We start from the raw sequence: 12,628 nt of genomic DNA on the forward strand, positions 1-12,628 counted from the left end.
TATAATACAAATTATAACAAATAAATAAATTTTTTAAAAAAACAAACAAAAAAAAAACGTACACACGAGAGGCAATAAACGGCGATGAAACAATGGTATAGTATAGTGAAATTTAGCAATATTTGTATAATTTCATTTAAAAAAAGAAAATAAAAACAAAAAATCAAGTGTCTCCATTTGTTTGTCATTTGTTATTTTATCATATTTTATTTCAATTTATTTTACTAGTGCAGTGCCTGTAGGACAGGGGTGGGCAACTCCAATCCTCAAGAGCCGGATTCCTGACTTTTAGATGTGGAGCGAGGTTGAGAAAAATTGTAATTTGCTATAACTGTATGAGGGCAAGTAAAGAATGACTTAAAAAATGATTGACATTTTATTGGCTTTAAAGCGATTTCTTTCCCAGGGTTCTCACAACATGATTCTGATTATTTCCTGCATCATTTGAAGGCCAAATTTTGAGAAGTAAAGCTAATGCGTTTACTCAGAAACACACATGTATAGACAAGAAATAACATTTTACTCAAAAAACTGAAGACGCGCTTCGGTTTTAAAACTCCCACGCTCATTCCACCACTGAGCGTTGGACTCCATGGGGCTAATTTGCATCATTTTCTCGCGAAATAGAGCAACAAAGGAGAAGTCGCCCGCGTGTCAGGACAAAATAAGTGTCTCGATTAAATCCTCTTGACACATTGCCTGGGCGGGTGCTTATTGGCGTCTTGGTATAAACAGAGACGCACAAACGGGTGTTAAATACATAATCTCTGAGGTGTTTCTTGCGCCAAGAGCAAATTTAAATTAGACATAATTAATGCTGATACTTAGAGTTTCTGAAAGGACGTCTCGATGTCCCGCCCTCAACCGCTCCACTCCCCCCCTGCCTCTGCCAATCTACCAGAAGCCACGCCTCTACTGTTCTGCACGCGCATCGTGGAACATAACAAAGTCACATTGATATAGGTCTATGGGTTAGGTAAGAGACAAAATCATATTTACCTGTTTGCTGTTGTGACGCGCGGCCTTGTTTCCGTGCACAGTGCCGCATTCACTTTGATTGACAGTCTCGAAAACAGGAAGTCAAAGCCTATTGGCTGGGCGCAGTCGGGCAATTGTTTCCATTTGTATAGGGGTCTATAGGACGAAGGCGGGACTTATATACATTAATGTTTATGAATGACCACCGGCAGTAAACCACAGTAAAAGACGAGTTAGGTATGTTTTCGCATTTCAAAAGAATCATACATAAACATAGATTTCTCAGAAAACTCCGAAAACTATCAGCTATTAAGTAACACAACCAGTCTTCAGACATGATCTTTCTTGTCAGACATTTTTGTAGTTCAGTAATTTTGCTCAGCCTGAATTAAAGTGATTAAATCATTCATTATATACGTGAACTGGCTTCACTGTGCATGTTAAGCTCACCTCAGCCTGACAAAGACAGGCAGCACGACACTTTGCGGCTTTCAGTGTCACAAAACGGCAGGTCCTCCTTTCCGTTGTCACGGGAAACGAAGCAGCCAACGCAACCATTGGCTCTTGCCACTGCCGTAAAGTAGAGTGGTGCTAGCAAGCTGGGTCGGTGGCTAACGGCAAAGAAAGGCGACCACACGATAATACAGTTTTCGTGGATATTTCTGAGTGTTCGTAACGATGGCTGAAAAGTTTGATAACCTCGAGGAGCACCTGGAGAAATTCATCGAGAAACATTCGACAGTGGGAATCATAGTTAGTGACTTTCAGCCGAGCAGTCAGACAGGACTGAACCAGAAGCTGTAAGTGACGCTCCGTCACACAGACATAGCAGCACTGACAGACAGGACAGACCAGTGTTTAACACACCCGCTATGTTTTTTCCCCTCCTCAGAAACTTCATGATATCCGGTCTGCAGGACATAGAGAAGTGTCGCCAGCAGCTGCATGAGATCAACGTGCCGCTGGAGGTGTTTGAGTGAGTGTTAGCTTCCTGTTAGCCACCAGACTCCATTGAAAAAAACATTGAAACTCAACATCTGTGAGAACCATTCACAGAAATAAACAATTATTTGGTCATTTAATATCACCTTAATGAGGTCTTTTTTACAGTCGCTCCATCATACGGCACACTTATTTTTGGGAAATTTAACTCCTTTTGTAAGAAATAAAAAATAAAAATGTTTTCTTACTACAAAGAGTGAATGCAATTTGGCAGTGTTTTTCAACCTTAGGGTCGCTTAGAGTTAAAAAGGGGTTGCCTGAAATGTCTAGAAATAATTAAAAAAAAAGAATTCTAAAAATTATTACTAATGATAGTAAAAATAAAACACCACACACAGAACTCCAGTTATTTTATATACTTTCACTTTCTCAAATATTAATTTATCTCAAATACAATGCATTGTAAAAATATCTGAGAAGGCGTATCTTGTCACTTTGTGCACTATTCCTGGCTACATAGCAAAACAAACATGATCAAACCCAAAAAAGGTTGTGAACCACTGCAATATAGAATCCTTATCCCCACTGTTATCAACTCATATGAAGCTATTATACATGTTTTTGAACTGTTGGAGCAGTGAGAACATTCAAACCGTGCACACAGAAAGCCTGGGGGATATTTCACTAAACCTGTCTAAGGGATGTAGCCTGGATAAACCTGATAGCTTGTATGAGTTTCAATAAACTATTCATCAAACCTCTTGAAAGTATAATAAATGATATATTATTTAATTGTGACATACTGCATCATCATTTTTTCTTTGTGCGCTGACAGGCGTATCAAACACACTAATACACATGGATCAGTGTCTCATCATAAATGCTTCAGTTGTTCTCTATCATCCATTTATCTTATATTGACAATTTATAATTTTTTAAAATGTTGAAACCACAAGAAAATGATTAAACTTAACATTGTGTCTGTTCTTTATTCTCTACTTTTTTTCTTTTCCAGTCAGTCCAGTCAGTCGTAGGCCTGTATATTATTATTTAACCCTGTAACACCTACCGCGTCGCCGGCGACACATCCTGGTATGTGCACATTAAAATGACCCTAACTCTGTTAAAATTTGCTTTATTGGAAAAATTAAAACTGTTTCTGATAGCTAACATGTAGCACGTTACTATAGCAACCTACATTACGATAAACACGTCCCCTCCTTCGTGGAAAAGCCTGCAAAGAAATCGCTTTGACTTGCGATTGTATTGTTGCCATAAAATGGCCAGTTTTAGCACATTTAGAAACATGGAACATTTTTTTTTATTGTAAATAGTTCTGTACATTCTAAATTGTATATATTTGTTGAAATTTTTTTTATTCATGTGAGTTTTCAATGTATTCTTCCTACTGAATCTCAAAAAATCTATTTCGTCTTTGTGTTTTTCTTCCTTTTTAACTGATATTACACTGGTAGAACATCTCTCTATTAAAGTAAGGAATGTCTGTGTGTATGTGTGTCTGTGACTCAAATATCTCTGGTGTTCAGGGACAGACAGAGCTCATACTTGCTACATAGCTGCAGCTTGGTTCAAAGCTGTGCAACGTAGGATTTGTTTGTACTGAAATAGTCCATTTAAAAAATAATTTCATAAAATTGTCTACCGCGAACAAAGCATAGCTACGAGAGTCACTTGTGCTCCCAGAGCCAATCACTGCGCAACTCTGCTCCGGTGCGTGCCAGAGCCAATCACAGTGGCAAGCTCCAGACGTGCGCAGACACACAAGTGAGAGAGGAAGGTAGTTTAAGGCTCTTTCACAAGTTTTGAACTCCTGTGGGCTTCTCTTTTGTGGAAACATACTTTTGATTAGCGATATATTGGTCAGAAATCAATCTACGATAATCTATGACATAACAAGAAAAAAAAAGATTAAGTGAAAAAATAAAATTTTTATTTTATATCTCTGAAAGACAATAAATTGAAAAAGTGTCCTATGAACAGTGACAATATTTTAGTGCAACATTTCTGTAAATAAGTGTCAACCAATGTAAACGAATAAGTATCTCCATTAGTGCTTTCTGTAAACAAAAAATAGTTTTTCTTACCAGTGACACCATTATAGTGCAGTATTCCAGTTAACAATGTATTGATTCCTTCAACAAACAGTGACAAAATTTCTGTGAAGACGTACCTGCACATTTTAGTGAAAAAGCAGAAAATAAAAAAAAAATTTGTGTCTTTTATCAGATTCTACCAAAACCGCAGCATTGGTGCTAACTTTATCAATTCATCATGCGTATGTCCCATATAATTAAACCAGGGAAATTGCACACACTATTTTACTTTGCACCAGCACATAAACCCCTTCATAACACTACAGAGTATGTAACACCTCTTTGTACATCCAAAATTATTGGATGTCTAAAAAGGGTAAAAGCACTTCCCTATAGGATATTTACTGACCATTTTAGAGACAAAATAAGCACAAAGAAACCTCAGGCGGAGATGTTGATGTTACATGTGTTAACGGGTTAATGTGTACATGATGAGTGGAGTCAAGGTACACATTTTATTTTATATTGTGCATTGTTTAATTTTAATTGATTTATTCTTTAAAGCAAAAATATTAATTTATGTAATTTCAATGTCTTGTTTTTAGTGAGGTTAGTACACATTTATACCCATAAATTAAATTGTACTAGTAATTGCCATGATGATTTATTTCAGTGTTTTGGTTTACTCATTTTCGGTGTTCGATTTTCGCCAAGAGTTTTCATTTTGGTGCATCTCTAATAAGAACATTTGACCTTATGTTTGTAGTTATATCGACCAAGGCCGAAACCCTCAGCTGTACACCAAGGAATGTCTGGAGAGAGCCTTGGCGAGAAACGAGCAGGTCAAGGGGAAAATAGACACTATGACGGTAAGAGATAACGCTGCCATCTGAATAAACAACCTTTATGTCTCACTTTTTTAAGTCTCCTTCACACATTTAGAATTTCACAATATTTTTAAACCCCCTTTGGTTGCTGGTTTGACAGTAGGATTAGACATAGAAATATTTTTTTTTCCACTTTGGTGAAAAATACAGAACCTTTCAATCATTTCCAGATGAATGTCTGAATGACCGATATCAGACTAACTTCACCATCATTCGGTTTCTGACTACGTGCTTTTATTTCGGTGGTAAGCAGACCTTGTCACTTTCTCCTTCCTTCAAGAAGATCCCAAAGCTGATCAAACAGTTTCAGGTGTTTTATTCATGTTTAGCAGCTGGACGGTGTACGTTTTAGGACGTCCTCAGGTCTCAGAGTGAGGTATCAGGAAAACCTGTCATTTGTCAGACCAAACGCCATCAAATGATAAGGCCTCAGCCTTCAAATTAAAAGTCATCAGACTCAGACTGTAAAACATGACGTGGCGTTTTATTTTGAAGAAACCGGGAGTACACATGACATCATCAATATGTGCTGCTTCGGATATGAGAGTAAGTTGAAAGCAGTTGTTTTCTATTTATTTTAAAGGTTAAGATATATTGTTTTATTTAACTATGTATTTATTAATCAAACAATACGTAGATATATCTTAACTTTATTTTTTTTTTTTTTGAGGAAAGAGCGGCTTTTCTACTAACTTCATGTGTACTTCCGGCTGTTGCTTTAAAGGAACAATCAGATACTTTTAGTCTCAGGCTGTGAAATAAAGTGTTACCAATTCATCCTTTCACTTTACGGAATACGTAAACCTTTGTTGTTGATATTCTCTTTAAAGACTCCACTTCTCACTGTTTGATAGCTTTTTTGGTTGCTGTGACCTTTGACCTGATCCCACAATGCAGCACACTGCAGAGATGTCTGCGTTTCTTCTGTTTCACGTGTGCATAAGTGCCATCTGAGCAGTCCTTAACTCATTCAGTGCCAGCCGTTTTAGAGCATTCTGACTGATTATTAAAGACCCACAGAATAATTTGTACTCTGACAATCTGAAATCTGAAACCAAATTCTGAAAGATTGAAGTCTCTCATTTCATCAGATTTTTTTGGTTTCTAGCTTGTTTCATTCTTCCATAATCAGCAGTTGAATAGAGACAAGTTTCACACAAAGCTGAGAAAAATGACTTTTTATGAAAAAATCTATTAGTGACTTTGAAGCAATTTGTTTTTTGCTTTAGGGACACCTCAACATTGGTTTCCTTCTGTAAAATGACAAAAACAACACTGAGACCGGGCTTTTGATGGCAACATTATTATTTTTATTTGCTATCTGGGTCAGAGTTGTATGGTTTGCTTACTGTATTTTGGCCTTCATCCAAGTGAGTCTGCACACACGCAACTTCCTCCTCCTCCTCCTGGACATGTAGAGGGTCACTGCTTGCCCAATTTCTTTTGATTGTTTTCTCTCACCATCGCGACACTCTCAATAGTCCACTTAGTTCCACACATGCTCTGTCGAGTGTGAGCTGCTGGGAACTTCAGCATCAACTCTCATAGCACCATTTTCTGTCTCGTAAACTCCTTTCCTCTCCCTCTGAGCTCTGTCCATCACGGGTGATCTCTTATCCAAAGGTGCTCTGCTGCCACCTACATGTCACCAGTCGGTCACTATACCATGGTACAAGTTAGATATTCACCGAAGAGCTTCGTCACACTGTCTCCTAGCAACCCCAGTTGAGAAATGCAATTCACGTCTATAGACGTTAATGGCACTCAATGAGTTAATCGTACAATCTGGGCGGGGCATAGTGACTTACTTAACCCTATAACGTTATTGCTAAAATTAGTAACACCATCACTAACGCAGGATGATTTTTTTACTTGACATAATCTACTCAATAAAAATTTATTATCATCAAAATGTATAAAAATATGATAATACATGACAAGTTAGAGTTGTGTTCTTTTATTTTCAACTAAGCCATGCCTAGCAAAGTGGGAAAAAAACTACCATGGATGGACTCTAAAAATATTAACCAAAATGACTGAATCTTTTGAAATGTAAGCACAAATAATAATGAAACTGGAAACATTTGACTTTTGCTGTTTTTCTTTTTATTATAGAAATTCAAGAGTCTTTTGATCTCCGAGGTCGGCAAAGTTTTCCCAGAAGAGATGGCTAAGTACAAGGCTATACACGGTGAAGACGCCCCGTCCTAGTGACCCCCTGAGGAATCTATTCCCCTCACTTCAATGTGCCCTTTAAATCTAAAGTCTGGAGGAAATTTGACACAACAGCAGATGAGTAATGAAAAAAAACAGCTTCTATTTTGGTAACGTTGGTCGGGAACTTGGTAAGGTTTGATTTGTGATCGGTCCGACTAACGCCGTCCTCTCGTCTGTTTCTACATTGAATTACAAGCCAACACAAGAGTTTTTCAGATGGGATACAAGGAATTTTGTCAAAGCAGGGACACGCTAGAAAAAGCTACAAGGTTTCTGTCATGATCTACTCAACATATAATGTACATACTGTCTATTTATACAGCGTTCTTTTGTCTTTGTGCGACGGACATTTGTACCAAACACAGTTCAGAAATGTTTGTCAAACTCAGGTAGTTTCTAAAGGCTGTGATGGCTACAATGTTTGGCTGATCGTATCACATGATCAGGAATGAGTTTATCAGTGTCTTATTTGGTAATAAATGATCTTTTTCGACACTTTCCAGTTTTGTCACTTTTGATTTTGGTGTCGTGTCGACTTGAAAAAAACATCCTGCAGTGACACATGGAAAGATAAATCACATCATGGAAATGTGCTCGATAGCCTGGTGGGACAGATCAATATCTCACATGTAGCAGCAGACACACAGCCTCTCTTTTTGAATCAATAGCCAGAGGCTGGTGACACAATGTTCTCAGCTCATCGGTGCGCAGTCTTGCTCCTAACTCTATTCTTTGCAGCAAAGGTGGGGTACCAGTATTTGGCACGCAGCGAGGTATTTATTGAAAATTGGCACAAATGTTAACTTTAAAGTCAACAAACTGATTAGATTGTTGTTATCAAAGGTCAGTGTGACCTCAGGTTTGTACCATTCTTTTCCACTCAAGGATAAACTGGTGGTGAAACGTCAAGCCTACTGTTTTAAGATTAGATTTGGAGATGAAAACATTGATTATTAAAGTGCTGATGTAAAACTGAGCTGTTACTCTTAAAATTGGTGCACATTATTCCTGAAATATATTGTTGCCACATCAAACATTTAATTTAAAAGCAATTTGGTGGTAAAATTGTGTCCAACTCTCCACTTAATTCTACTCATAAACCTGCATTACTTAAATTGATTTGACCCCAGTTTTTTTTGTTTATTTCAATGTTTTTTTTAAATGTGTTATAATGAATGAATAAAACAAATATATTGGTCAGTCCTAGAGTATAAACTCTGTTCATAACCAAAGGAAGGGCCTACATTACATACCCAATGGCAAGGAAACAGTGTTGGTTTTTGTTGACTACCTTTTATTTAAATGACAATAACTAGACTATGACTAATGATAAATGAAAAATAAAACATTTATCCACTGATGAACCGAAATTATAATTTCTTCACATTAAATCAGTCTGAGTGTACAAACATTAATACCATCCTATATCAGGTTAATAAATGAAAATGCATAAACTCTTATCCTGGATATTTTAGTCGACTATATTTGTAACAGATTTAGTCGACTAAAATCTTATTGTCATTAAGTTGCCTAAAAGACTACAACTGAAATACTTCTAATGACTATGTTTTTGACTAAAACTGAAATGTATTTTGGTCTAAAGTGTAAAACTGAATCAAATTTAGCTGTCAAAATAAAAACTGCATTAAAAGAGAGAGGAAAAAAATATTAGTGTTTCTGCAGATCGTTAAAAAGTCTTAAAAGGCATTAAATTCATGAATCTAAAAAAAAAGGTCATTAAAGTGTCAAATTAATGTTTCAAAATTAAATTTTAGCATAATAAGTATGTTTTTATGAATGTAATTAGTCTCACATTTCAAAATAAATGGTAACATTTGTTTCGTATAAACAACCTGGGAAAATGAAAATTTAACACAAATTTGCCTGTCACACAAAGATTTTTCTTAGTGGCTTTATTTAAATGTTTTTATTTTTTGTATTTTTGTTTAATAGATTTTGAGATATTTTTGTAGTCGTCTTGATTATTTTCGTCTTTTTTTTTTTTTGTGTGTGTGTGTTTACTTTGGGGGGCCGCCAGTTGTACGCCTGCACTAGACACGAGAACAAGAAATCACCCTAACCCTTTGTAATCGATGTGGCATTATTTTCCCCAGTTATGTTTACTGCAAAGTTGATCTTAAATATAATTTAAAATGACAATAAAAAGTCTTGAATTTAATTTGACTAAAGCTGTAGGAACCCTGTAATGAGAAGGTCAACAACCACATGTGAACATACAAACACATTCATGAATATATAACAGTAAGTGAATCCAGATTCAGATTATTTTCATTAATTTAAGTTTATCTTTTCAAGTGTAATCATTTTAGTTTAATTCTTTTATTACCTTTATTATATATACCTTGTGGTGGGTATTTGGTGTTCAGACCTGCCTTTTACATTACAGCTGCAAAGCTGACAAATGTTGAACAATCAGGCAAGTTCAGATCAGTAGAGGAATGAAACTAATGCCTCATGGGGAATTGTGTTCCATAATCAAAATGTTCAAATATCAGACTAATGGGTTTATTTCTTTTTGAGCATTGGAACAAATAATCATGTGTATTGGATTGAGTGTAAGTGTTTCTGTACTGGTCTGGACCCAAAGTGGGTGGCAGTCAGAGTTGTAAAAAGTACAGATGTATTCTACTCAAGTAGAAGTACTGTTACTTGATTATAACTGTACACAAGTACAAGTAAAAAGTAGCTCAATTAAATAATACTCAAAATAAAAGTTACTAGTTACTTTTACCTCCCACGTTAGTTTTTGGTAATAAATCTTGCCACGGTTCCCTTGCGTACAGTAAACATCTCATGTATAAACTTAAAAAGGAAGAGAACAAATCTTGCGCAATTGGAGCTTCATTTATAGAATAAAAGGTTTGTCAAAATGTACAGTTATTTAAAAAAATAAATAAAAAATAACACCAATGAATTCAAAAAATAATTATCAGGCTCTAAGTTAGGGATGTCTCGATGCGACGTTTTCCACTTCCGATACGATACCGATATTGCAGTCTTGAGTAATGGCCCATACCGATATCAATCCAATACCATATTGCCACAAATCATACATACTTTTGACTTATTTTGTAGTGTGCAATGTTAGAAAAAGCTTGATCAAGTGATGTTACTCAAACAGAGAACAATAGTCAACAATTTAAGTTCCCTTCAGTTATTTTTTACTGTCAGTATATGGTGGGAACAACTGAGGGCGGGGACAAAAACAACAAAAACTTATCGGAGCACTTATATTGGAGATTTTCTGGCTGATATTGAACCAATATCGGATCGGGACACTCCTACTCTAGGTATAACTACATTTATGAACTCCAAAACTGAAAGAAAAAAAACCAGCATTTGCTTCTGTTTTGGTGCAGTGCATTACGTTCTATGATGTGATGCATTTGCTTGTCGTCTACTCATTTCATGTTTTGCAGTTTCACAATGTCTGTGGATCATTTTCAAACCAAGAATAATAAATTACTCAGTAACAGTTGGGTGTAGAAATGAAATGAATGACTTCACTTTCTTTCAAAATGTACTTGAGTAAAAGAAAAATTACTGATTTAGAAACATACTCAAAAAAGTATAAGTACCCGTAAAAACAACTCAATTACAGTCACGTGAGTACTTGTAATCTGTTCCTTTCACCTCTGGCGGCAGTTGGCAAAATAAAATCTCACTCTTTTGTGAAAAAATCCAATTTAAATTCCAACTGTTCTCAAACTGTATGGGCACTTTGCACTTGGGCCATCAAACAAGCAGCAGTAGCTGAGGTACATGTACTTTAAACTATAGTGAAACGTGAGTAAATGTTAGTGAGACTGATACGACCAGAGTGAACCTTATGATGCATCTGTGATGTCCTCTGGGTCATTCAGCTCAAGTTTAGCCTTTCACTAACAACCCAGAGAAGAGATTGTCTGCTGTCCATTGTAAAGAAAGGAACCAGGAAGTCATCATCGGGCAGACTGACACGCCTCCTCCTGCTGGAACTAACAGCAGCGTCACACCCCTCTGACCCCTGGGGCTGATGGGAGACAGGGGGAGGGAAATGAGCCCTGTTATTGGTTTGTGATCTGTGCTGCTGGGTTATACAGACGGCCCTCTTTCCCCCACTATCATTTCTCCCAGAGGATTTCCCAATACACGTCTGGTTTAGTCAGCCGTAGTTTAGCAAGTGCCCGACCTTTAACTTACTTCTGAGGTCAAAGCAGGAGCAGTCTTCTTTGAGAGCAATTTATTATTTTCTTATTTATTTTAACTAGTGCAGTGCCCGTAGAAAGTAAGTTTTGCTATAGAAAAGTGGGAGGTTAAGTAGCTTTTTTATGGATGGTTTACATGGGAGCTTTAATTCCCCTTTAATTCAGAATAAAAGTTAAATCCTCTTTAAACTGACCTTGTCAACACTCAATTCCTAATGCAAATTTAATTCCGAATTACTCACCTTAGTTGCAAATGTTGCTCACTGAGGACACCTGCTGGTCAATATTTACGTTTTTTTTTTAAGGATATTAGTCCCACTTTAGTCGTTTTTAAAAGCCCTTTGTGCTGTCGCTCCTGTAGATTCTTCTTCTTCTGTGTAGTTTTAAGGCGGTTGGCAACCAAGGCATGGAGCATTACCGCCCAAAGATTTTACGCAGCTTTCAACTTATCCTGAGTTTAGCTGCGTTCACACTGGAATGCGTCATGAAAAGTTTGTGCGACCAGATTAAATACAAAGTCAATGGATAGACGCGGCCCAGAGGCAAAATCTTTCCTGTGCGGCAGTGCGATCCGATCCGCGCGTCAAGAGCGTTGGCCGTGCGAGCGCGATCCCGATTTTTTGTCATATTTGCACATTCGCAAATATTGAACTCCTACGACTGTTTCGCATGACGAAAGCCAATCAGAGTCTTTGTTGACGATGACCGTCAACACGAACACCGGTCTGTTCACCCATTCAACCATGGAATAGAAGCTGTGTGTGACCACCTGGAGCTGTATGACATGACCTTCATAACCGGGACCTGACTAGGAAGAATTTGGCGTGGAGGAGAATCAGCGAGGAGGTGGTAGTAGCAGGTAAAAGTTCTCTCTGTAGTTTTCATTTTTGAAAGTCGGCACTGAGCTAGGATAGCATTAATTGCTTATCACACCGGCTTTTTTCACTGGTGGTTTATGTTTATGAGGAGGAAAAAGGAGCGCAGCTCCTCGCTTCAGCAAGCAATGAAACTCAAAGAGTTGGATGTGTCGCTGGTAGGTGGGGCTTCCCTTCAAACGTGCATATGAAGCTAATGAGGACATTTTTTGATCCTGCAAAACCTGCGGATGGTTTCATGTGGGAGACTCATCCGGTGCCTCAGAAGACAAATGTGTCCATATGAAAAACAACAAACACTGTACTAAAATGTAACCCTATATCAATGTGCCAACCTGTACCCACATAATTTAGATTAATTACAGACACAATTTTAGACAAAATACAGAACAGAGCAGAGCAGTACAGCTTGTATGAGGATATTAGACATTTTGTTATTTTAGAACTGTCCAGAAACTTGCAGCTTT

General features: G+C 37.2%; 1 protein-coding gene across 1 annotated transcript; it reads left to right on the forward strand.

Moving 5' to 3' along the window:
• The first annotated feature begins 1,532 nt into the window (after nucleotides 1-1,532).
• On the forward strand, nucleotides 1,533-7,576 carry med10 (mediator complex subunit 10). Its single transcript, XM_028461272.1, has 4 exons — nucleotides 1,533-1,778; nucleotides 1,871-1,954; nucleotides 4,741-4,843; nucleotides 6,977-7,576. Exons 1-4 carry the CDS (start codon nucleotides 1,657-1,659, stop codon nucleotides 7,070-7,072), a joined length of 405 nt encoding a protein of 134 aa, XP_028317073.1. The 5' UTR covers nucleotides 1,533-1,656; the 3' UTR covers nucleotides 7,073-7,576.
• The last annotated feature ends 5,052 nt before the right edge of the window (nucleotides 7,577-12,628 follow it).

This window comes from Gouania willdenowi, chromosome 11 (assembly GCF_900634775.1).
Source record: "Gouania willdenowi chromosome 11, fGouWil2.1, whole genome shotgun sequence".
Classification (NCBI taxonomy): Eukaryota; Metazoa; Chordata; class Actinopteri; order Blenniiformes; family Gobiesocidae; genus Gouania; species Gouania willdenowi.

Bases quoted from the DNA above. Each gene is read 5' to 3' on its own strand.
- med10 (XM_028461272.1), top strand. From the start codon at position 1,657: ATGGCTGAAAAGTTTGATAACCTCGAGGAGCACCTGGAGAAATTCATC. The intron at 1,779-1,870 runs GTAAGTGACGCT...TCCCCTCCTCAG, and splicing joins ACAGGACTGAACCAGAAGCT to AAACTTCATGATATCCGGTC. The intron at 1,955-4,740 runs GTGAGTGTTAGC...TTATGTTTGTAG, and splicing joins GTGCCGCTGGAGGTGTTTGA to TTATATCGACCAAGGCCGAA.